Below are 26,230 nucleotides of genomic sequence, written 5' to 3'. Positions count from 1 at the left end.
CGGCATACACTCGGCCTGCCTCCCAAGAACCAGCATATAGATTGCAGCTGATTTTCAAATCATGCTTTTGCAGAAGGAATTAAAATTAAAAATAATGAATGCTCCAAAGTACTTTTTTTTCCAAAGACAACCTCGGTCTCCAAACTGTCTGAAATCAGCCTGACATTCTTAAAGTGCTTGTCCTTTGAAATTGAAACTCGAGTTCTTCCACAGCCTGACCAAAACATCTCCTCCTCCTTCTCTCCCTGTCCCAAAAGGCATCAGCTCAGTTAACATCCAACACGATCTTGCAGAACAATCCGCTGTTTTCCCTCCCTCCTGCACAAATAAATTCGAGCTAAGCTGCAATTCACTTCTAGTTGAAAAATTTACACTGGTGAATGCTGCTCTGAAGTTAGTGTTTAAGGCCAGAAATAACAACAGAAAATGCTGGAAAAACTCAGCAAGTCAGGCAACATCCGTGGAGAGAAATTTGAGTTGACGTTTCGGGTTTGACCCTTCTTCAAAACTGGAGAGAAAAGGAACTAGATCGAAGGCAGGGCTGCGATCGTACTAGTGTTTAAGGCGTCTGCTTAGGCCAGCATAGTGGAGCTTTACTCTCGAGACTCGAATTAAAACTAATTTCCAAACATGAACTTTTCTTATCGATGGTGCCAAGACTCGGTAACTTGTTCCTGGTAACTCATCCCTTACACAACTAAACTGAGAATTTTACATTCATTTACTGCTATCACCATTAATTGCAATTGCTAAATGATTACTATTTAGATACAAATTGTATTTCTACAATGTGAAAAAAAACGTAGCCATTTCACTATGGCTTTTTTTTCTGCTAGTGAAGATGTAGGGTGTCATTACTACAGGAACATATTTTCATGTTTTTTCTCAAGTCAACATCGAGCACATTCAGGTTACGTTTAGCATGACAGAAAAAAAAGAGTAAAGCTCCTCCACGCTGGCCTAAGCGGACGCCTTAAACACCAACTTCAGAGCAGCATTCACCAGTGTAAATTTTTCTAGTTCCCTCATCAGTCATTCTTATGGTACCTCAGAGTGGGATTGTCAATTTAGTGCCAAATTATTGGTAGTTTTGTGTTGTTGGTCTGTAACAAGTTGCATTTTTATATAGCCATTAACATTAAAAAAGTCCCAAAGCGTTTTACAGACATGTAAGGGAAAACAGCATCAGTTAGCAATGAGCTTTCGGAGCGCTGCTCCTTCATCAGGTGAAGGAGCAGTGCTCCGAAAGCTTGTGATTTCAAATAAAACTGTTGGACTATAACCTGGTGTTGTGTGACTTCTTACATTTGTCCACCCCAGTCCAACACCGGCATCTCCACACCATAGTTAGCAATGAGGTTGAGATGGCCTAAATACACATTATGCAGAACCCTCACTGCTGGATTTAGACCCAGGTCCATCTAATCCCTTAAATTCTATTGAGTTCTTATATTTTTTTGTAGGGGATTAATGCACTTTATTACAACATAAATGTTAAAACAATGCTTCCACTTCCAATAATGAGTCAGCTCAAAATGATACCAGTCCAATTTTATTGCAGGTCATTATGACTGATGAATTGAAAAGCATCAGCACTTTTCCTATCATTCCTCTTTAGACAGAACTTGGATAGACTATCCAACTCAGTGATACAATAGCATGGACAGGAAACTCCCTTTTAACTGGCACCTAAATATCCAGAAATCTCTCTTAACCGGCAAAATTCAGGAGTAGGTTCAGGTAAGTTTTACTATATATTAGTGGCCATGTAACCGGGGTTCCTGGATCTGTGGCCGTGCAACCGGGGTTCCTGCACCTGTGGCCGTGCAACCGGGACTCCTGGATCTGTAGCCGTGTAACCGGGACTCCTGCACAAGTGCCGTGCAACCGGGGTTCCTGCACCTGTGGCCGTGTAACCGGGACTCCTGGATCTGTAGCCGTGTAACCGGGACTCCTGCACAAGTGCCGTGTTACCGGGGCTCCTGCACCTGTGGCCGTGTAACCGGGACTCCTGGATCTGTAGCCGTGTAACCGGGACTCCTGTATAAGTGCCGTGTAACTGGGGCTCCTGCACCTGTGGCCGTGTAACCGGGACTCCTGGATCTGTAGCCGTGTAACCGGGACTCCTGCACAAGTGCCGTGTAACCGGGGCTCCTGCACCTGTGGCCGTGTAACCGGGACTCCTGGATCTGTGGCCGTGTAACTGGGACTCCTGCACAAGTGCCGTGCAACCGGGGTTCCTGCACCTGTGGCCATGTACGGGGCTCTCATAGCTTGGTAAGTATACCTCTCTGTAATCCGGACTTTTTGATCATCCGGCATCACGCCAGTCCCGTCGGTGCCGGATAAAAAAGAGTTTCCTGTAGTAGCAGATGGAATTCTTAATATCTTAACCCAGCCCAGAGGCCCAGAGTGAAATGTTGGCTTAATAAGTTACCTGATTATGTTCATAAAGAGTTTTGTAAATTATAAACAACTCAGCTATTTTACTGTTGTCAAGCACATATCATGTATATAAATCATAGAGGGTAGAAGGCTCTCTTCACACAGCTCTACGGATAGGTGCAAGTTCTGGCAGACGCTGATACTTCGACCCATCTACCACACATCTGATGAGCTTTCCTATTAGTTCACAGCTCACTTGCCCTACACCAAGACACAAAATGACAGGAGCAAGTTTCAGCACATGCAACTTTAGATGAAAATCTGCTTCCAACAGTCTCATTAACAGAGAAACGCTCTTGTCACATCAAGGGAGGAGTCTGTGGTTCTTGTACACCTGAGTCGAGAAGAAGTGGCCAAGATTTTTTTTTTTTTTTATATAAAGTGAGGCACCAAAAATGGAGGAAGTAAAGTATTGCAATGCAATACAATGTAAACTTGATGCATACAGAATCTGAAAGGTTTCTACTAATAAAGCAGTGACAATTTCAATTCCTAAAGCCATTATGTCAATTAAACAAGAAACCTCAATGTGCACTGTACATTATAGGTCACTAATACCAACTTGTTCCAGAAGGGTTATTTTGTCTCCTCTAGATTACGTTTCAGATCTGGCTATTAGACTTTTCTCTGCGGGTATAAATGTGGGCTGTAATCTTTTTACACTGCGAGGCACAGAGAGCTCCAGCTGTATCACACGCAAGAAAACCAAATGACTGGCGGAAGTTTATAGCTGTTCTAGTCTCATATCACGTACTGCTCAGCTCTCTGAGTATGAAGAGAAACTCAAATCTGCTAAAAGGTTTCTCTACTGAAGGAGATTCAGCAGAAATCAACACATTTTAATCAATTGTGATAAAAATGTATTTATATTTTTCTTTCAGTTGGTAAAGTATTTTCTTCTATTCAATTTTATGAAACAGCTGCAGAACCATTTTTAAAACTCTAAAAAATTGATATATATAGCTATCTATCTCTCATATATTATACCTGCTACGAGAACCACTTTGTGGTAAACCACTGTTTGTATACTGTTTGCATTCCACTGTGTACATGCCTGGACATGCCTCGGCTGACTCCTCCCACAAGTCCTAGTATAAAGGTGACTGCTCCCCAGCCCTTTGTATTTCTGGACCGGTCGACCACCCGAGGCAGACCTCCATTCTTTTGTTAATAAAAGCCTTTAGTTACTCTTCTAACTCTCAGTCTTTTATGAGTAATTGATAGCGCATCACACTTATTTGTAGAGTTGTTTTAAAAATGGTTCCACAGCTCTTTTCTGAATCAAACAAGCTTTCAGAAAATTAAACAGATCATTACTGATTAGGGGATGGACAAGGATGAATATTACTAGTTGCTTTCCTTAACATTTTAACACTATTATTTGAAGAAATCAAATAGGGAATCAAGAAATCAAATAGGAAATTCAGAAGAAACTTCTTTACCCAGAAAGTGGTGAGAATGTGGAACACGTTACCACAGGGGGCGGTTGAAGCAAATAGTATAGATGCATTTAAGGGGAGGCTCGACAAGCATAGGAGGGAGAAGGGAATAGAAGGTTATGCTGATAGAGTTAGATGAGGAAAGACGGGAGGGGGCTCGAGTGGCGCATAAACATTGGCATGGACTGGTTGGGCCGAATGGCCTGTTTCTGTGCCGTGTATCCTATGTAATCCTATGATTTGGTCCATGCACCACTGGTTACAAAGACAGCAATGGGACAGATAAAAGACATAATTTGCAGTTCACAATGTGATATTTTTGCTTTTAGTACCTCAGTTATATCCTGTCACTATCAATGCAAGTGAACGAATATTCTTTGAAAGAAAACTTACCAGCAGCCTGCCTACAACAATTTTGAGATTACTGAAGTCTCTTGCTGACTTTTGAATTACTTGGCCTATAGTCAGCACATACCAATATTTAGAAAGTGTGCTTGATTTTATTGTTGTAGGATGTATTAATCTTTAATAAATGTATAAATGAACTTAATTGCCAAGACTTAGAGGTGTCTCAGAGGACAACTGTGTAACAAGTAATACATCAACTCCAGGGGTCTTAGGCCTCTGGCTACCTGCCTTCATCTGGCCTTGCCAGGCATTCAAATAAAGCAAAGCAAAAAGGCTGTCCTGTGGTGATGGTCACCAGCTTTACTCAACATCTGTATGGAAATCTGACACATTTGGGAACAAATGCCTTTCTGATATTAGCCAACTTTTTTAAAAAGGTCACAACTTACTGTGACATCAGAGTGTTAAATTTCACTCAGATTTGCGGTGAGGGAAACGAGCACAGCTTGGGACAGGGAATGTTATATACTATGTAGCAAGGGCATGAACAATGTTACACTAACGCACTCTAAAGGCAAGAAATGAGCAAAGGATTCGGATCTGACAACTTACTTTTGGAGGCATTTATTTTTTTTGCTGTTGTTTCCCGCTGTTGTCTTCTGGACTCAAATAGCTGTTGCTTTTATTAAAGCAGGACCATTGCATTCTGGGGTATTAATTCAAATCAAACACACACACACACAAAAAGTCACGTTTATGAGAGCAAACAATGCTTTTGTAATAGTGTTAAGCAGTAGAACCACAACACAATCAGTAGGAAGTATTTTTTCTCACCACGTTTCTCAGCTCCCCTCCTGAAAGCATTAATTTCTTGCTGGGGTACGGTCCTTCAGTGCCTTACTAAAGTGGGCATTATCCTAGTGTGGGCTGTCACAGTGAATGTCCATGGGGTATTTTCCCATGTGGGACATTGAAGCTAAACCGGTTCCTGTCTGTCACAGACACAGACACAGAGTCAGAACCCTGTGTTTCCCCTCTTTCCCTAACCTAGGGCAACTGAGGCCATTTTTAGCGTCCTTGTCATAGGCCGTGGCTGAGATCTGCTAACGCAGTACAAACCAAAAATCAAACCTTAGATGTTCTAAGTCTGTACGGCTTAGCTATTCACTGGGTAAACTTGCTGAGCCATTGTGGAGCTCAACAACAAATATGAACACAGTAGTTTTTAAAGAAGCCAATCACAAATTAACCTTGTACTTTTCTCCCGCCACAGCCTCTCATTATCTACAGTGGTTTATTTTTCTATTCTGTCCTACTATGAGACCACCATCCAAGGATATAGCAGTTCAAGTCAGAAATTGTCATGTCACCACAATGCAACACAGCTGTGACAGTGAGCAAGTATCTTTTTCGATCACAGTGTCATGCAACTTATCCATCTCCACAAAAAGCATGATATAAAGAAGATACCTAAATATGGCCTGTTTACTAAGAAAGAAAGAGAAATCCCTGAGCAAGTCAAGCCTGTATAATTCACACTGCTTCAGGCTCATTGTGAGTTATGAAGCCTGTCACTTGGCGGTTTATCATTCTGCAAATCACCGCTCCCCACTGTGCATCCTACATAAAAAGCTCTCTAATCATACTGTAACTTGCAGAATGCCGCAGATATACCGTATCTATCCTTCTAAAACAGGCAGCTGGCCTGAGAAACAACAATAATTTGAAATAAAATCATTCAAAAAAGAGAATTCATTTAGAGACTGGATTACAAGTTAAAGGTTACTCCATGGTTCCATCCATTTCTCCTTAAATTGAGACATAAAAGGTCACGGGAGTTAGTGTGTGTAAAAAGTCGAAGTAATTTTGTATTTACAAGGTTAAAAACAAAGACTAGGAAACACTGACAAGAATCCTTTTAATGCATCTGCCAAACAAATAGTCTCCATTTCAGACTTAAAAAAAAAACAGCTGTGTGGAACTTATCCAGAAGAAATTTTAAAATAGATTAATTTGTTAATAGTCCTGGTAAGCAGCCAAGCTAGACCAATAAATAAAAAGGAAAATGCCCTTTCTAACCCCTTCACTGGTCCATTATGTCTATGCCAAAATTCTCATCACACCAGGGCATCCAGTTGCTTAGTTAGGAAGTCATCAATTTCACTCACCTCCCTATAACAATCATTATTACACTAAAAGGGGTGTTACAAGCCAGCAGATTACAAGAGAGCGATTCAGATGATGGCTAAGGGTATGTTTATACTGGTAACTACAGAAAAGCCACATTTTTTTTTTTTTTTTTTTTTTTACACTGCCTGGTTCCAAATCGAATTCTCACAGGAATATGTGCGGCTCCATTCTCAACCGTTAAATTTTAAATATTTCAGAGCGGAGGTGGAGGAATTCATTTCCTTCCAATAATAAATGTCTACATTTATTACATGTCCAGGAGATCCAAAGAACGCCGCAGTACTTTTAAAGCAGGTTGGCCCCTGCACAGGAGTTCCACTCTGTCTCGGAATCGAACACCTCTTCCCTCCAGTGGCAGGTCAAACTCTGGACCTATACTGTTACTTCACACTGATTTAAAAGTGGTAATAGAACTGTGCACCTAACCTATGAGAGAGCAGTTTTTAAATTATATGTGAACCAGAAGGTCAAAACTTGTTTGCTCTTCCACTCATGTAACCCATTATTTCACATATTTTATACAGAAAGACCGCATAAAATAGCAGAACATGTTTTTTATACTTAGAACTGGTACTTGGCATGATTAATGGCAGCGAAAGGGGGAAATACCGACTGCTGATACTGGAATATCGCGAATACAAAAGTCATAACGCCTCACTAGGGCAATGAACTCGCAGTCCTTCAGTAAGTTTGGCTTAGATATTTACATGCATGCAGGGAACAGCATTTATAAAAGTTCATCAATCTCTCCTGCCTGTGTTACTTCTAAGCTGCTGACCCAATATGGTATTAGCAGGACAGCACAGTCTCCAAGCATCATTCTCTACAACACAGCACCAGTACGCCTGCTTTAGACAAACAGAAGATGATTCAAAATAAATCCACACTTGGTAATGCCTTGATAAAGATCAACTCAAAAATAAATCTACATCATGAACTCATATTTTATTGACATATAAAAGACGCAAACATTAAACACATAATTGGAGTGTGCTCCTTGCCATGTACAGCCTCATAATTGGATGTCACCAGGCTGTCTTGTCCACGAAATGAGTCCAGATTATGCTCCTAACAAATACAACACCCCATGTTGTGTGACTGTAGTTATCTGTGATCTCAAGCAGGCTTGCATTAAGGTGCAGAGTGTGCAAGATGATGCTGAAGTAGTTGGAGCTGTAATGATACCATGTCCTTGTGGTAAACCACTGTCATACCTGTCTGTGTCTGTATGTGTATTCCACTAGGTACAGGTCTGGACATGCCTCGGCTGACTCCTCCCACTATTCCAGGTATATAAGTGACTACCTCCCAGTCCCTTAGTATTCTGGACGGGTCGACCACTCGAGACAAGACCTTCATTCTTTAGTTAATAAAAGCCTGATTGTTACTCGCTCAACTTCAGTCTTTTGAGTAATTGATGGCGCATCAGTCCTCAACTTTCTGCATCAGCTTTGTCAAAGAACCCTCTGACCCCATCTCCTTGAGCGCCACTAAGTTTCTCAGTTGCTTTTAGGTTAGTTCATTTGTGTTCTGCCAAGTTCCTCTCTGTTGTTCTATAGGTGGAAATTCAAACTCATATCTTTTCATTTAACAACAGTGCTTGCTTACATAACAGTGAATACACATCAAAAGTAATTCATTGGTTGTGAAGCACTTTGAGATGTTGTGAGGATGTGATAAGGCACTATATAAATAGAAGCTCGTTCTTTCTACTTAATGGTACTGGTCATCCCCTCATTCGCTCTCAATCTTGACCAGCCCTTTCCGTGGTTATGGATTGAGAAAAGCAATCTGCCAAATATTGAATCTGAATAATGTTTTTGTACCCCCATTTAACATGTGTGCCTTACTGGAACGTTTTAATCCAACCTAAATACAGTCTGGTACCAGTGAAAGGGAGCTGTATTACTGAGGAGGTGTTGAGAAAAAAGAAACATGGCACACACTTATTTTCCAATAACAGTTCCAGAATAAATTGTTTGATCACACTCAAAACAGACATGCAAGAGCAAAACATGGATAGTAATGAAAATACTGACTACAGAAATAATGTTCCTTAGGATTTGGAAAATGCAGTTCCTCAGGTTTCTAAGCACTGGTCAAGCACATAATTTTACTTCTGAGGTTCTAAAATGTCTGAAGGAATATAGAGCCCCATAACGCTATCTCCTCGTGACACAGCTTTCCCAATCTAATTGATGCTCCAGGTCCCAAATTTCACATAAAACAGGCCGTTGTGTTATTGTACACAGCAATCTAACTACTGGCAGAAACAGGAAACCACTCTGAACTCAGATCAATAGGCATGTCAACACTAAGCCACCTAATCTAATTCTAGCTCATCTTGAGAGAGCTAAATTCACAGCAGAGTTGCAGTGCCAATCTTCTGCAGCAGGAAGCGGACTAGAAAGTTTGTTCTTCAGAAGTATGAGGCATACATTATCCTCAGAGGCCTTGAATGTTTATCTAGTAGACTGGCTGTTTTAAGAAGTTTGCTAAATGGCAGAAAAGTAAACAAATGCACTGTGATTCTCACGTGCAAGGCCTGAAACAATAATTCATTAGGCAACCTGGCAATGGGCTTTCATGTAGCAGTTAATCCTAACAATGGTACATATACTGTATTTCAAACTGAAAAACAGGTTCAACAAATTGAAGGAAATTTCAGAAACCGGGCAAACTTTCACATCTTTGCATCTGGATTGTAACAAAATAGTGGCTGTGGGCTGTTGTCAGATATGTGATTAGTGTGGTAGTTTTAGAAATTATATGCAGCTTCTGGACAGTGAACCCTGTAATCAACTCATACATGTCGGCTATATTTAGCTCTCCCAGACGCCATTGCAATTTTGCAAGTCATAAAAACGTTTTAGTTAAGGGGTAATTTATAAGATGACAAATTGGTGCTAAGAAACAAAATAATAGTATCCAGGAAATGTACTCATTTTGGACCAAACAGTAAACTGTAAGTAGCTCTCCGTTTCAAAACACTCGTTTGATTTATTCAATTGTCTACAGCGTATAATATTTAAGTCCTTGCCATTAGTGCAAGGTTCTGCAGTAACCTTAAGTACATGACCAGAAGTAACCCTGTGTCTTCACTTCAGTTTTTCATGGAGAGAATAAAGTAATTAGTGCATTGGGCAGACAAGTGGGAGATGCAATTTAATGCAGATTAGTGTAAGATAATACATTTTGGGAGGAAAATCAGGGAGGCCAACAGCATTTTGGGTTTTAGAAGGGCATACAAACTTATAGTAATGACAAATTTGTAGAAAACATTGGTTAGAACACAGAATAGTGCGTGTATTTTAGAATGCCCCATTATAGAAAGCCATAGACTGCATGCAGTCACCAGGATGGTTCCAGGGATGGTAAACTATAGTATATAGGGTCGGTAACCAGAAGATACAGATTTAAGGAAATTAGTCAAAGAACCAAAGGCGAGATGAGGAGAAATTCTTTTACGTAGCGAGTTATGAAAGGGTGGTGGAAGCAAATTCAATAATACAGGGAACTCTTTATTATCCGGCACAAACGGGACCGGCGTGGTACCGGTTTATCAAAAAGCCCGGATTACAGAGAGGTATAGTTTAAAAGGTACGAGTGCTCCATACACAGCAACAAATCCAGGCTTCCCTGTTGCTTAGCAACATGTGCAGGAACTCCGGCCACAGACCAAGCATCCCTGTTGCTTAGCAACAAGTGCACGAACCCCAGTTACACAGCCACAGATCCAGGAACTGCCACTAATATGAAGTAAAACTTACCTGAACCTACTCCTGAATTTTGCCGGTTAACAGAGATTTCCGGTTATTTAGGTGCCGGTAAATCGAGAGTTTCCTGTAACTTTCAAAAGGGAATTGGATAAATACTTGAAGGGGGAAAATTTGCAGGGCTATGGGGAAAGGGCAGGAGAATGGGGCAAATTGGATAGCTCTTTTATAGAGCCGGCACTGACACAATGGGCTGAAGGGCCTCCTTCTGTGCTGTATCATTCTATGAGTTCTGAGGAGAGATTAGAAGTACAGGTTGAGCGTCCTGAATCCGGCAACCTCAGGACCGAGGCCGAGCCGGTTTTCGGGTTTTTCCGGACTTCGGAACGTGTTTCTGATGTCTGAAGTCTGGAAACGCCCAAGCCCAGGTTGTGATATTTCCAGACTTCGGACATCAGAAACACGTGCCGAGTCCGGAAATGCCTGGGCCCAGGTTGTGCTATTTCCGGTTTTTGGTAAGCCTCCCTCAGGGTGTCCAGATTCCGGAACATTTTACGGATTCCGGACCCCTGCCACCAATTGTCCCGGAGTCCGGATTCCGGAACTCTGGATTTGGGATGCTCAACCTGTAATAGATCTACTTCCGCTAGAGGAAAGGCGGCTAACTTTTAATAACGGTTCTTCAAATTACAATAGAATGAGTAGGGAAAGACTATTTCTTCTGGTTGGAGAGTCAGTGATCATCAATTTAACATTAAGAGAAATTTCATGACGCAGAATGTTTTTGGAGCATGAAATACTTTGCAGTAGGACATGGGCGAGGCAGAGACAATTGCATCTTTAAGGGAGAGTTGGATAAATATGTGAAGCAAAAACAACTTGTATTATTATTGCGCCTTTAACGTAGTAAAACGTCCCAAGGGGCTTCGCAGGCGCATTATCAAACAAAATTTGACACCGAGCCACCTTATTAGGGCAGAAGAGGTAGGTTTTAATGAGCGTCGAATGGAGGAAAGAGAGGTAGAGAGGCAGAGAGGTCTAGGGAATTCTAGAGCTTAGAGCCCTGGCAGCTGAAGTCACGGCCGTCAATGGTGGTGCAATTAAAATCGGGGATGCTCAAGAGGCCAGAATTGGAGGAGCGTAGATATCTCGGAGGGTTGTAGGGCTGGAGGAAATTATAGAGATAGGGAGGGGCGAGGCCATGGAGGGATTTGAAAACAAGGATGAGAATTTTAAAATCCAGGCATTGCTTAACCGGGAGCCAATGTCGGCCAGTGGGTGAACGGGACTTGGTGAGAGTTAGGACACGGGCAGCAGAGATTTGGATGAGCTCAAGTTTACGTAGGGTGGAATGTGGGAGGCCAGCCAGGAGTGCGCTGGAATAGTCAAGTTCGGAGGTAACAAAGGCATGGATGAGGGTTTCAGCAGCAGATGAGCTGAGGCAGAGACTGAGTCAGGCGATGTTACGGAGGTGGAAATAGGCGGTCTTAGTGATGGCGCAGATATGTGGTCAGAAGCTCATCTCGCGGTCAAATATGACACCAAGGTTGTGAACAGTCTGGTTCAACCTCAGGAGTTGCCATGGAGAGGGATGGAGTCGGTGGCTAGAGAACGGAGTTTGTGGTGAGGACCTAAAACAATGGCTTCGGTCTTCCCAATATTTAGTTGGAGGAAATTTCTGCTCATCCAGTACTGGATGTCGGACAAGCAGTCTGACAATTCAGAGACTATGGAGGGGTCGGGAAAGATGGTGGTGAGGTAAAGCTGGGATTCGTCAGCATACATGTGGAAACTGATGCTGTGCTTTCGGATGATGTCACCCTGGGGCAACATGTAGATGAGAAATATATGATGCAGATGAAGAGAGGGGGCTATGGGGGGAGGGGGAGGGGGGCGAAGAGCAGGTTAATGGGATTCGTTTTGGATTGCTCTAGCATAAAGAGACAAGATGGGCTGAATGGCCTCCTTTTGTATTACAAGCATCTATGGTTGTGTGGTATGGAAACATTTTGAATTAGCAGAAATCACTGACTGCTGTAACTATGTTAAAGTGGTACAAAATTTAATTTACTCAAATTAAAAGCAGCTTCTCCATTTCAAAAACTGAAAATGAAAACATTTATGCTTGGGGCAGATCTGGTTTAAACTATTAAATGCAACAGAAGCAGAATTCATTGATGGCTTATTAGTAGAAACATAGAAGATAGGAGCAGGAGTAGGCCATTCGGCCCTTCGAGCCTCCTCCGCCATTCAACGAGATCATGGCTGATCATCCAAACCCTAGCACTCGGTCCCTACACCGACAACCAGCCCACCCAAGCCCTATCCCCGTAACCCCGCGTATTTAATCCCCCCTAACACGAAGGACCAATTTTTATCATGGCCAATCAACCTAACCCGCACATCTTTGGACTGTGGGAGGAAACCGGAGCACCCGGAGAAAACCCACGCAAACACGGGGAGAATGTGCTTTTGCGGTGCACCTTACTCCCCACCGCCTTTTCCTTCAATAACTTGCATGGATCATTTTGCAAATTTAACCAAGTTCTTTTAAGAAGAGACAACATCCCGAGTCAAATTCAGATGCACTAGGGAGTTGGTGAGATGATCGGTGTTTGTAAAATAAATCCTGGCTACTTCTGAAGGTTTTACTTTCCTTCCTGCTCTGAAAACTGAATGCATTTACATGATTTGCAAATAAATGAAGTAAACCAGTCACTCTGATTCTGAGGACAATCCAGGAGAATATTTTTTTTTCTGCTCATCTTCAGAACTTAAAAAGTTCACGCGCAACACATGCTTATTCCTTTTTCCAAGTTCTGACACATACTTAGTGAACAGCACTTTATTGTGTTGATGGGGTGGCCAGACCTCAAACATGGTAAGGTTCCAAAAAAAAATCCACACGTGGTAATGCCTTGACCTTGGCAGGGCTGCTGCTTGAAGCTGACAGGACGTGTCTGCATAATACAGGCCTTTGGTTAGAAACCTGAATAGGCAGAGAGTGTTCTTGAACAAATTTAACATGTGGGTGAACCGAAAGGACTGGTGTGACTTCTATACTAACTGGCCACCTAAATGGGAACCCTACCCAGTAAATAAAGGAATCTTTGATGGCTAAACAAAACACTAGTTACTGGGGTTTCAAAACAACTTGCAAAAGGAACCACATGACCTGACAGATGTTGAGGTCATGTTGTACAACCCCAGCAGCTGAGGGAAAATCCAATATGTCTCATTGAGGACATAATGCCTTTTAGAATACAAGTTTTAAACTCTTAAGTACTGACAGCAAATTTGTTTCCTGTAGCCTTTTGTTTCCACATAGTGCCAGATGGCTCAATCTGTAGATTAGGCACCAATTTGAGAGAGGCACTGTTCTATTTAAGCCACATAACCTGCACATTTGAGAACCCATTGCATATGTTGGTACACAGATTTCTGCCTTCATGTAAAAATGTTGGTAAAAAATAATTGGCCCCGACTACAAAACAGAAAGCAACATCTGCATTATCATGCATCCAGTGAGGTGTATTGAAGTAAGTATATGTAATCTGGGAAGTTTCATTAAAGTATTTTTAAATTATTAATCACTGCTTGTATTGCACAAACAGATAATTAAATCTCAGGAGTTTAAAGGATTTGTTGGTTAAATACATTTTGGAAAAAAGGGTGAAAGTGGCCTGTTTGCATGCTCCATTATAATGCACAATGCAACTATCATTCAGCGTAAAGCACCCATCTTTTAGATGAGCTTATTTTTGAATACCGAAGTCTAAGCAGCAATCTGGCACACTTTCTCAGAACAGCGGTGAAAGCTTCAATTCAACTAAGAACCACCGCAATGACTGCAGTGGTCAATTATTAGCTGAATGGTTACTTTCTAAATGTTGAAGGAAGATTCTGGATCACTTTTATTGCGAAGAATCTCAGGAATGTCCCTCATTTGCAGTAGAAACAGAAGAGCTGTTTTTGGCACGATTTGCAGGAAAGTGGGTTAATTTCTCTTTTCTGTTGGGGGTTAGAAGATCAGCGTTACATTGATTGGGGTGTGCTGTTTTCTCAACATACAACTTAAGCAAATTATATGCATAAACATAAATTATTTATAGATCATTTAACTTGTTGCAGAAAATGAATGGATGTATTTAGTAATTAGAGTAATTGATGAATTTGCTAATTAGACTAACTGATTATTAGTAGTTTGGAGCTTTTTGCAGTGTTCTATTGCAGCAATGGAACTACTGGTTCATCTAACAGCCTGATTGGTTTATGTGACAGCTTGAAAATCCTTCTCTGAAAGTTCTACTGCAGCAATGACACTTGTAAAGATTAAATAGCTTTCTTCTTTTCAACCAAAATGGTTCCATCAATAACTACTCACCACAAAGACGTGGTTTTGTGACCTGGTTCATCACGGGTAGTCACTGCATTCAGTACTGAAACACAAAGGGTGGGCCATAAACTGTTTTATTATCCTGTCTGTGCTCTCATTGATTTCAATCAGGAAATGCCAGAGGGGTGTGCTACAAATAATGTTAAATGGGCAGATGGACAGAGAAGATAGAAAAATAAAAATAAAATGAAGACTTGGAGACAATCTGACCTTGATAATCCAGAAAATAGGGAACATCTGAACCCAAATTAGTTTACAGCTGAATGAAAGCAGGCCAGTCAAGTCTCTGAATACATCTCCAAATTTTCAATATAGTAATCGTACAAAATGGAGATGGAGGAAAGAAGTGGCTGGAAATGCACGATGCCTAAATATGGTGTTTAGGAAACAGCAGAGAACAGAAATAAAGTTTATTAATGTGATACCACATCTACAGGAATGGGTGATGGTGACAAGCTGCCATTTAGGATGTAGAGGAAAATCAAAGACGCTCAGTGAAAGCAAAATGCTTGAAAGTTTGAGACTGTTTATTGCAACAGGCTAATCTGATTTGAAGCCGAATATAAATGTGTGTATAATCTGAAAAGTCTAATGCTTTATTGCATTTGCATTCTATTCTTCCATCAAAACTGCTGGAGCTAGATAAGGAAAGCTGATCTGAGTCAATCCACCCTGTAGTATCTTTCAACACATTACATGACATTGCAAACAGATCAGGGCTGCTAATGTGAAGAAACTGGCAGCAAATTCAGGAGCTGCGGATCATCTTTCACAAAACAGCACCGCTGACAGGGGGATGATTTGATTCAGGGAGTGGCCCTGTCCCTTTTGGAATTCAAGTCGCGCTCCATGTACATGCTAAAAATAAACAAAAAGCACCAAAAATGTTGATCTCCTTTACCATGTGCATCATGTCTCATTATAATAACCTAGGAGATGATTCTGCTTTTAACGTATTTGGGTCTTTTTTTTTTTAAAGGTGGTGATCCGGCTATCATATATTTTTGATTCTTTTTTAACCTTTTTGCCCCAGATACGTCAACTCTCATATCTTAGAGCAGTCCCATGGGTGAATACCAGCTCCCCATATCTTAGAGCAGTCCCATGGGTGAATACCAGCTCCCCATATCTTAGAGCAGTCCCATGGGTGAATACCAACTCCCCATATCTTAGAGCAGTCCCATGGGTGAATACCAACTCCCCATATCTTAGAGCAGTCCCATGGGTGAATACCAACTCCCCATATCTTAGAGCAGTCCCATGGGTGAATACCAACTCCCCATATCTTAGAGCAGTCCCATGGGTGAATACCAACTCCCCATGTCTTAGAGCAGTCCCATGGGTGAATACCAACTCCCCATGTCTTAGAGCAGTCCCATGGGTGAATACCAACTCCCCATATCTTAGAGCAGTCCCATGGGTGAATACCAACTCCCCATATCTTAGAGTTTCTATCCTTGCATTGAGATCCAAGTAAGGTTTTGGTAACATTCCTGGGAAATTAAGAGCAAACCCTATTTGGTAATTGCTTTTAGCTACTAGACTTTTCCTACATATATATATTATCCTTCCAATCATTAAAAGCTGCAGAACATCACATCAGACCTGTTAGACAAAAAATTAATACTCAACAATTATACAGTATAACAGTTACATATCTACAGCAGACATCTTCCACCTAACACAAGTGGATAAAATAATAAGATTGCAACTCTAAGAATTAAGGTATCACTTTATAAATTATGTTAGATAGTGTTGCTATTTCTTGATCTTTTTAACCACTCTGGGAGCCGAATTAATCGACACTGCTACTAGACACAAAGGCATCAAGGGGTATGGGGAGAGAGCGGGAATATGGTATTGAGATAGAGGATCAGCCATGATCATATTGAATGGCGGAGCAGGCTCGAAGGGCCGAATGGCCTACTCCTGCTCCTATTTTTCTATGTTCTATGTTCCTATGAAATTCAAGCCAATTTTTGCTCTCAGGAGTTTCAAATGGACTCTTTAAACAGACATTGATCTTTTTTATCTCTCGAAAGAGAGTCGTCAGGACATACTGAATTTTGCATATTCAATCACTCAAATTTAAATCTGAATTGTCAGTCATATGACAGCATTGTTGAATTAGAAATTGTTTTTCTATTGTTTTTCTATGAATCAATATAGGTTCCATTTAAAGGGACAGACACTAACTCAAAACTAGAAAGAAAGACTTGCATTTATATAGTGCCTTTAACGTAATAAAAGTGTCCCAAGGCACTTCACAGGAGTGTTATCAAAAAAAATTACACTGAGCCACATAAGGAGATGTTGGGGCAGGTGACCAAAAGCTTGGTCAAAGAGGTAGATTTTAAGGAGCATCTTAAAGGAGGAAAGAGAAGTGGAGAGGCAGAGAGATTTAGGGAGGGAATTCCAGAGCTTAGGATCGAGGCAGCTGAAGTAACAAACGCCAATGGTGGAGCATTTAAAATCCATGGGGCTAGAAATTCACTTTGGGCCCGCCAGCTGGCTTGCGCCCAAAAGTTACCGCTGCGCGCGGAGCCATGTGCGCCCGCCGGAAATTCAGTTTCAGCGCCCCAAGTCGAAGCCGGCCGCAATTCAAGGGTGTGGCCGCCCCCGCTTGGGGCGCTGAAACTGAATTTCGGCGCGCTAGGTGCTGCAGCGCCACCTGCTGCAGAGCGGCAGGCTGCGGTACTGCAGGCCTTCCTCCTTCTCTTAAGGGGGAGGTGCCTGCAACTCCGAGATCGCCGCTCGCTAGTGCCGGCAAATGAGCCCGGCACCATGGAGAAGTGCCGGGCTCCCGGAAAGCAGCCGGCAATGCCGCGGGGGGGGGGGGGGGGGTGGAGGAGGCCGGGGAAGGAGGTGCAGGCAGGCGGCCGCTGAAAAAGCGGCCGGCCGCACCTCCGCCTTAACTCGCCCCACTAACGCTACAGTACGGCCCCGTTCTCTGAACGTTGTTTGCAGCCGCTGCGGAAGAGGCGGCCGCAACTAAATATGGGGGTCGGGCCGGTAGCGGGGCGGAACCGGGGCACTGCGCACACCGATGACGTCATCGGTGTCGGCGCAGCGCTACCGGCTACCGCCGCCATTAACGCAGCGCTGAATATCAGCGCAAGCTCCTCTAGTGGCGCAGAAGCCCTCTTTGGGCGGAAACTGGGCGCAAAGCCCACTGAATTTCTGGGCCATGATGTTCAAAAGGCCAGAATAGGCAGAGCGCAAAGGTCTCGGGGGATTATAGGGCTGAGGGAGATTACAGAAATAAGGAGGCGCGAGGCCATGGAGGGATTTGAAAACAAGGATGAGGATTTTAAGATCAAGGTGTTGCTTAACTGGGAGCCAATGTAGGTCAGTGAGTACAGGGGTGATGGGTGAGCGGGACTTGGTGTGATTAGCACACGGGTGGCAGAGTTTTGGATGACTAAGTTTATGGAGAGTAGAACTAGTGAGGTTGGCCAGAAGTGCATTGGAACAGTCAAGTCTAGAGGTGATAACGGCATGGATGAAGGTTTCAGCAGCAGATAAGTTGAGTTAAGAGCGGAGACAGGCGATATTACATAGGTGGAAATGGTCAGTTTTAATGATAGAAAGGATGAGGTAGGAAGATTAAATATGACACCAAGGTTGCGAACAGACTTGGTCAGCCTTAGACAACTGCTGGGGAGAGAGATCATATCAGTGGAAAGGCTACAGAGTTTGTGATGTGAACCGAAGATAATGCTTTCGGTCTTCCCGATATTTAATTGGAGGAAATTTCTACTCATCCAGTGCTGGATGCCGGACAAGCAGTCTGATAGTATAGAGATGGTGAAGGGTTTGAGAGTGGTGGAGGAGAGGTAGAGCTGGGTATCATCAGCGTACATGAGAAAATTCACGCTGTGTTGCCGAATTATGTCACCAAGGAGCAGCATGTAGATGAGAAACAGGAGGGGGCCAAGGATAGATCCTTGGGGGACATCAAGGCGACAGTGCGGGATCAGGAAGAGAAGCCATTGCAGGTGATTCTATGGTGACAGCTGTAAAGATAGGAATGAAACCACACGAGTGTAGTCCCATCCAGCTGGACAACGGTGGAGAGGCGTTGGCGCAGAATTTTGTGGTCAACCGTGTCAAAGGCTGCAGACAGGTCCAGAAAGACGAGAAGGGATACATTACCTTTGCCGCAGTCAATTAGGATGTCATTTGTGACCTTGGTAAGAGCTGTTTCAGTACAGTGGCAGGGGCAGAAGCCTGATTGGAGGGATTCAAACAAGGAGTCCTGGGAAAGATGGGCACAGATTTGGGAGGCGACAACACGTTGAAGAACTTTGGATAGGAAAGGAAGGTTGGAGATGGGGGCAATATTTTGCAATGACGGAGGGGTCGAGGGTTGTTTTTCTGAGAGGGGTGGTGATGGCAGATTTGAAGGAAAGGGGGACAATAATGGAGGAGAGAACACTGTTAAGAATATCCGCTAACATGGGAGCCAGAGGGAAAGTTTGGTTGTCAGCAATTTAGTAGGAACAGGGTTGAACGAGCAGGAGGTTGGTCTCATTGACAAGGTGAGCTTTGAAAGGGCAAGAGCGGAGATAGGAGAGAAATTAAGACAAATATGCAAACTTAGGATTAGGGCAGAGGGAAAATGGAGAGTAAGGAAGGTCCGGTGGGGTAGAGGAAGGGAGGGAATTGAACGCAGAAGCAGTTGAACGGATGCTGTCGATCTGTTTAACAAAGAAGCCCATGAGCTCCTGACATTTATTGTTGGGAAGTGAGGGAGGAGGAGGCAGGGGAGGGTGGTTTGAGAAGACGGTTAGTGGTGAAGAGAAGGCTGGTGTTATTTTTGCCGTCCTGGATGATCTTCGAATAGTGGGCGGTTTTAGTGATGGAGAGCGGGACCCGGAGTGCTTTATATGATCGAGCCAAATCTGGTGATGGATGATTAGACCAGTTGTCCGCCAAAGACGTTCAAGTCTGCATCCCTTGGATTTAAGGGAACGGAGATGAGGGGGGAGCGACTAGGGTAAGAGAGTACAATGACTTTAGTGGGGACAATGGCATCAAAGGTGGTGGAGAGGGTGTGATTTAGAAAGTCATTAGCTGCAGAGATGTCATGCAGAATTGTAGGCCAAAGGCTAGGTAGTTGGGAATTAGAAAGTGCAATGGTAAGTGACTTGAGGGAGAGTGTTTTTCCAGGTACGAAAAGAAGTGGGTTTAGGAGGGGGAAGTGGAACATGGGTAGAGATTGCTTTATCAGTGATAGTTAGAGGGGATGGTGAGGTCATGTGAGATGATAAGATCGAGAGGGTGGCTGTGGATATGGGTGGGGGAGTTGACATGAAGGGAGAGATTAAGGGAGGAAAGGAGGGCAGTGAACTCAGAGGAGAGGGAGCAAGAAGATTTGAAATGGAGGTTGAAATCACCAAGGATGAGAAGCCGCACGGTGCAGAGGTAGAGGGTGAAAAGCAGAGAAGATATCTCATTGAGAAAATTGGGGCGGTATTTCGCTGGGCGATACAGAATAAGGATTTTAAAAGAGAGATGTGAGGGGTGGAACAAGGTGAGATGCTTGAAGTTGCCGGAGGAGTAGGGAGACAGACCAAGGTGCGATTTAGATACAAGAACTACACCACCATGTTTGGGCGTGGAATATGGTGGAAAGTATAGCCAGGTGGGGAAACTTCATTAAGGGGAAAGGTGTCATCACCCCTTAACCATGTCTCCATTAATGCCATGATGTCAATTTGATCATACACAGTAAGGTCATGGATGGCAAGACCTTTGTTTATAAGTGAATGTACATTTTGAAGGGAAATGCGGAGAGGGGCGATGATACCTAATTTACTGGCGTAGTCCAGAGGGGCAAAGCAGGGAGGAGGTTAGCGAAGTTAGCTTGGGCCAGGCCCTCAGGGCGAGGAGAGATTACTCTAGATAGGGCAATTTGGGTTGCTGCTAGCTAGGAAGCAGCGACGAGTGCCTCAGTGGGCCTTTCGAAGGATGCAAAGCAGCATTTGACCAAGTGTGGCATCAAGGAGCTCTAGTTAAATTGAAAGTCAATGGGAATCAGGGGGAAAACTCTCCACTGGCTGGAGTCATACCTAGCACAAAGGAAGATAGTTGTGTTTGTTGGAGGCCAATCATCTCAGCCCCAGTACACCATTGCAGGAGTTCCTCAGGGTAGTGTCCTAGGCCCAAACATCTTCAGCTACTTCATCAATGACCTTCCCTCCATCAGATGGTCAAAAATGGGAATGTTCGCTGATGATTGCACAGTGTTCAGTGCCATTCACAACTCCTCAGATAATGAAGCAGTATGTACCCACATGCAGTAAGACTGGGCCAACATTCAGGCTTGGGCTGATAAGTGGCAAGTAACATTCCTGCCACACAAATGCCAGGCAATGACCATTTCCAACAAGAGAACGTCTAACCTCCTCCCATTGACATTCAACGGCATTACCATCGCCAAATCCCCCAACATCAACATCCTGGGGGTCACCACTGACCAGAAACTCAACTGGACCAGTCACATAAATACTGTGGCAACAAGAGCAGGTCAGAGGCTGGGTATTCTGCGGCAAGTGACTCACCTCCTGACTCCCCAAAGCCTTTCCACCATCTACAAGGCACAAGTAAGGAGTGTGATGGAATACTCTCCACTTGCCTGGATGAGTGCAGCTCCAACAAAACTCAAGAAGCTCGACACCATCCAGGACAAAGCAGGTTGCTTGATTGGCACCCCATCCACCACCTTAAACATTCACTCCCTCCATCACCGGCATACCGTGGCTGCAGTGTGTACCATCTACAAGATGCACTGCAGCAACTCGCCAAGGCTTCTTTGGTAGCACCTCCCAAACCCGCGACCTCTTCTATCTAGAAGGACAAGGGCAGCAGGCGCATGGGAACATCACCACCTCCAAGTTCCCCTCCAAGTCACACACCATCCTGACTTGGAAATATATCGCCGTTCCTTCATCGTTACTGGGTCAAAATCCTGGAACTCACTACCTAACAGCAGTGTGGGAGTGCCTTCACCACACGGACTGCAGCGGTTCAAGAAGGCAGCTCACTACCACCTTCTCAAGGGCTATTAGGGATGGGCAATAAATGCTGGCCTTGCTAGTGACGCCCACATCCCATAAATGAATAAACAAAATTCTGAAGTTTGACAGTACTTGAGCAAACTAGTCATTAGCTATATCTTGATACACATGGAGAAACTGAGCCAAATAAAACAGCAGGACTGAATAAAGTTACAATATTCCAAACACCGAATGATTAGCAACTGAAACGTTAAACTTTCTTAGTGCCGGGATACTTGGACAAAGAGTCGGCTGCAGCTTCACATTATATTTGCTGCATGAATCACCAACTCATTTCCTTTATACAGAAATGTTTGATAGCAATCAATACCAAAAAGAACAGAATATATCGACCAACCACGAGTTTTATATGTACAACAAAATGTCTACAATTAAGCAGTGGAAATTGGCATGGAACTGTAGCGGCAATGCCAGTAAATCGTAGGGTAAAGATCAACATATTTAGCATCTAATTTTGTTGGTCAAAGTGGTGACAGATGTTAAAACATTTGCACAAACAATAAAAAACTACAGAAAACTTTTTTCTGAAGTTACAATTGCTCCAGATGGCGTGTTGAACTAAACTAGCAGTAGAAGTGGCTATAACCTGGAGCTCTCCGTTTCACATCAAACCTATTCAAAGTCCACTTACATTATAAAAGTTTGGATTTTGTACCCACGGGCCCTCTTCTGCTCACAATTTAATTTTACATATTGGCCCGTATTTTCCGATCCCGTACACACCCGTAGGGACATCGCAAGTGCCGGTTTCAGGCATGTGAAGCACATGCGCTGAAAACCGGCACTTCCGATCTGTCAAGTATCTCCTCCGCCTGCTCTGGAAAAGGGCCTCTGTGGGTGGAGAGTTCCGCTTTCTGCAGAACCTCCGCCCGCTGAAATCCCTAAAAATCTTATGCCTGGTAAAAAAGTAGGCGTGAGGCCTGCTTTTATCAGCATAAGAGTTTAAAAAAGTAAAAAAATAATTTTTTTCCCCCCACTCATTTATAATTTATAAAATACTTTTAAAAAAAGGTAAGTTTATTTTTAGCCCTGTAAAAAACTTGAATTTCTTTTCAATAAATTAAATATTTTAAACAAAAATTTAATTTTATGTCATTTTAACTAATTTTAAAAATGTGATTTTAAAAAAATTTATTTAATGTTTTGATGTGTTTTTGGAGTGATCTCCATTCATACTTATTGTAGTGAGCAAACATTTCTTAGTGGAGAGACCCTGGAACGGAAATGTCCGGACCTCCGGAGCCCTCGGGTAAGGGCGTAGATTTTTTCCAGATCGGAGGCCTCCGCACGCAGGAAGCCTCCGATCAGAAAATACGGGCCATTAGTTTTACATATTTAGAGGTATTTCCAAGCTAATTTTCACACCTCAGGGATGAAAATAGGGCCATTGCTCATTATACCCGTGTCAGGTGAGCATTTTAATTCCAGAACGAGAAGCCAACCTTGGCATCACCTAACCTTTGCTTCATCCTTTCTCCGCACTACAGACTTGGGCTCTTCACCTAGATTTCTGAATCAGAAAAAAAATATAAACTATGTAATCAGCATTTCACCTAGCAGCCACAAAGCGGGGGAAGGGTCAGAATATAAACTCCTTTCAAAAGCCTGAGAGCCAATGGTATCATTTCGCCATTAGTGCCCGTCAATAATTCCAGACCACCGGTTATCACTAATGCAATTTTTTTTTAAAAAACAGAGAAGCACAACAGTATTTCACTGATGTCATTAAAAGCTTTGTCCCTCGATTTGTACTGGTCCCATTGTGGAAGCACTGTTTCATTGTATATTGCATTACAGCTTAATACAGTATTACCATCTTAAAAGGCCTGTCATTTCCTATTTAATGTTGTAGCCGGGGACAGCTCAAACACTGCCAGATGCAATGTGCACTTCTGTGCTTGTCTAGTAAGCAAAATAAATCTTTAATTTGGGAAACGGGAAACCACATACATTACAGTGCAAAAAAGAAAACAAAAGACCACAGCTTTGGCTGTGCATTTTCTGAATACTCATTTTAAAACCAGATGATGACGGTGCCTTCATTTACCATGCTATTTTAGAAAGCAAGACTGCACCTCCAAGATTCTTTTTTTGTCAGGTGAGGGTGCACATTATAACAATTAACAATACTCATTATTTTCAGGGTTAAGGCATAATATGAAAGGACGGCTACCTCCCCACACCAGTCCCCATCCCCAAAGCGCCAAGATCTTGTGACGGTGGATTTCATTATTTTTTCTGGCTCGACTGTGCCCGTCATGTAGAACTTATCTGAATTGCAAAGAACGTAGCAAAAAGCAATGTGATTGTGCTGTGACGCATCATTGTATTTTGGCGTGACTTCGTGTCTGTTGTCCGACGCAGCTCATTTTACATGCGAATATAACAGCCATCACTGAGCCCTCAACCTTGAAAACCCATTTGTGAGCTTGTCTGCAGTGCTCAAGGATAGAATCTTTCACAACAACTGAAATCGCTGCACCACTTAGCCTAAAATATCACATCAAGATCTGTAATCAGCTAATACATGGCGAACAATAAATACCAATAATAAATTTAAACTCTCTATTAGAAAAAAAGTTCCATTTCCAGAACCAGTTTGTATCCCGACCATATTATCAGGTTTTGTCTACACAGTCCTATAAGGGCTACAAGACTGTTAACAGATGAAATGGATGATTACATATGAAGAAAGCAAAAGATCAAATTAATATTTTTGTGCATTTATAATGCACTGTGGCTCAGAAGGTGGCAACAAGACAGACTGAATCTGATAAAATATGAAGTTAAATGCATATTGATGAAAAAATGAATAACCCTCTTTGATTCTGAAAGCCTTGAATCGTAATGGACCAACGATATCTCAACTCCGTCAGTTCCATTTGTTCTTGGGATTGTTGTGTTACACTACATGGACATCCAACAGGATTTATAATAGGTTTCCAGTGATACCTACCTCAGTAAAAGTCATGAGTTGCGTGTATTGGAAATCTGCCTGTGTTCCCCCCTGTGCGGTGCTTTTGAAGGTATACTACGCAGCATGGTGTAGATACACAGAGAGCATTTCAAAGTCTATCCGCAGAACAAACAATGGCTAGGAGTGCATGATGATTCTGGGTACATGCCAGAAGCTGTACCACAGTTGAAGGGTTCACACCCACACCTGAGACTATACTGACAACTTGAACATATTCCCCAATTATGTTTTTTTTTGTTATATATAAAAAAAAGTTTTAAAAGTATATCTTCATAAAACAAATATTATTTCACCATAAATAATTCTTTGTTGAGTTTTCCCTGATATAAGAGAAAACTCTGCTCCTTTGTTCCAATAGAATAGGCTGAAATACATTAAATGTCCCATCTGGATAATACAACCCAATTCTTTTTACAGTAATTATTATTGTTAAGTGTGACATGCTTTATATTCCCTTCTATGTCTCCCTCAATTATCTAAGACTGCTTTGCCATGTTGGAAGAAGAACAAAAAAAAACCATTTCCACAAAAAGTGCCTGTTGCACAACAGTTTTGAATTAAAATGCTTCGAATTCCGTTCTCCGTCCGAACACACCATGTACACAGAATAGGCCTGACACAGGAATGCTGTGTACTTTTAACACTTTTTAAAGCCCCGTGGAACTTCACTACTGAGCGATTATCACAAATGTCATTTTCAAGCGAAGGGTTCGAAATGACCTTTTAATGGAAAGAAAGCTCTGGCTTTATCAGAGCTGACTTCTACCAAAAAACAGATGGGGCATGAAAGGAAAATGACATTGGAACTAATCCAACTGTTAGTGCTGTTTACAAAGACTCATTTTGGAGGTATACTACTGTGCAACACGGTTCCAAGGCACGGAAATGTCACACAGCATCAGCTCATACTGAATGGTTTGAACATGAATATAAATTTTAAAAAATTCTGGAAACTGCAGTGCAATTTGAAATCAGGCAAATCCTTCTTAAATGTTTTGGGTCACTTGATGGCTCTTTCTAGATGTAAACATTAAAAAGAAATGTTGAACAAAAACAAGAAAATATGGAGCGGTAGCTTTGTTTCTAGACTTGCAACTTGAAATGGGTTATGGTAATCAAATGATGGTCACCAGATGTCACACTAAATAGTAATTTTACTCAAATACAGATTTAAAAAGCTTAGTGGTGAGGAGCACAGGTACACTACAAACATAAGGAAAATACTATTTTTAACAGGCTAACTTTGGAAACTAGATGACATAGGACTGTATAAAACAGGAACAGACCACTTTGGATTATCTGGCCAGCTGCAAGAATTCAACAACAAAATACACAGTTCACTACTTGTATCCCTCAGTTTATTTATTGTGTTTCTGCCAAGACTGTTGCCTCCAATTTACAGTTCTGGTATATTTTTCATTAATTAAAAAAATATTTTTTTCCAAGTACAGTGACAGCACTCCAATTAATTAGCAATCCAATTTCAAAAGCAGAGGTCATTGAATAGTTCATCTTACATTTCTGACACAGACTTGTATCTGCCTAATTAATTGTTGGGAAACTGGAAGGAAAAGATGTGGGGGAAAATGTGGACCAACCATTCCAGAGAGAGAGTTGATATTTTTGCTGCTTAAAGT

At 42.4% G+C, this 26,230-nt stretch overlaps 1 protein-coding gene across 6 annotated transcripts in view; it reads right to left on the bottom strand.

Annotated features, from left to right (window-relative positions):
• Positions 1–26,230, bottom strand: part of LOC147117045 (partitioning defective 3 homolog) — an 862,692-nt gene that overhangs the window by 38,358 nt on the left and 798,104 nt on the right. Inside the window, exon 23 of one of the 6 annotated variants that reach the window (XM_085987638.1) lies at positions 12,618–14,577. The exons of the other annotated variants lie outside the window; for them this stretch is intronic. Within the exon in view, the coding sequence (XP_085843764.1) occupies positions 14,553–14,577 (25 nt within the window). The 3' untranslated portion in view covers positions 12,618–14,552. Of the gene's footprint in view, positions 1–12,617; positions 14,578–26,230 lie in introns of those variants that run through there. 6 annotated transcript variants of the gene reach the window in all.

The sequence above is a fragment of the Somniosus microcephalus genome, chromosome 5 (genome assembly GCF_052327205.1).
Source record: "Somniosus microcephalus isolate GS21.2 chromosome 5, FLI_Smic_1.0, whole genome shotgun sequence".
Lineage (NCBI taxonomy): Eukaryota > Metazoa > Chordata > Chondrichthyes > Squaliformes > Somniosidae > Somniosus > Somniosus microcephalus.
The sequence above is the reverse complement of the archived record's forward strand: the minus strand, read 5'-3'. Positions and strand labels throughout refer to the sequence as shown.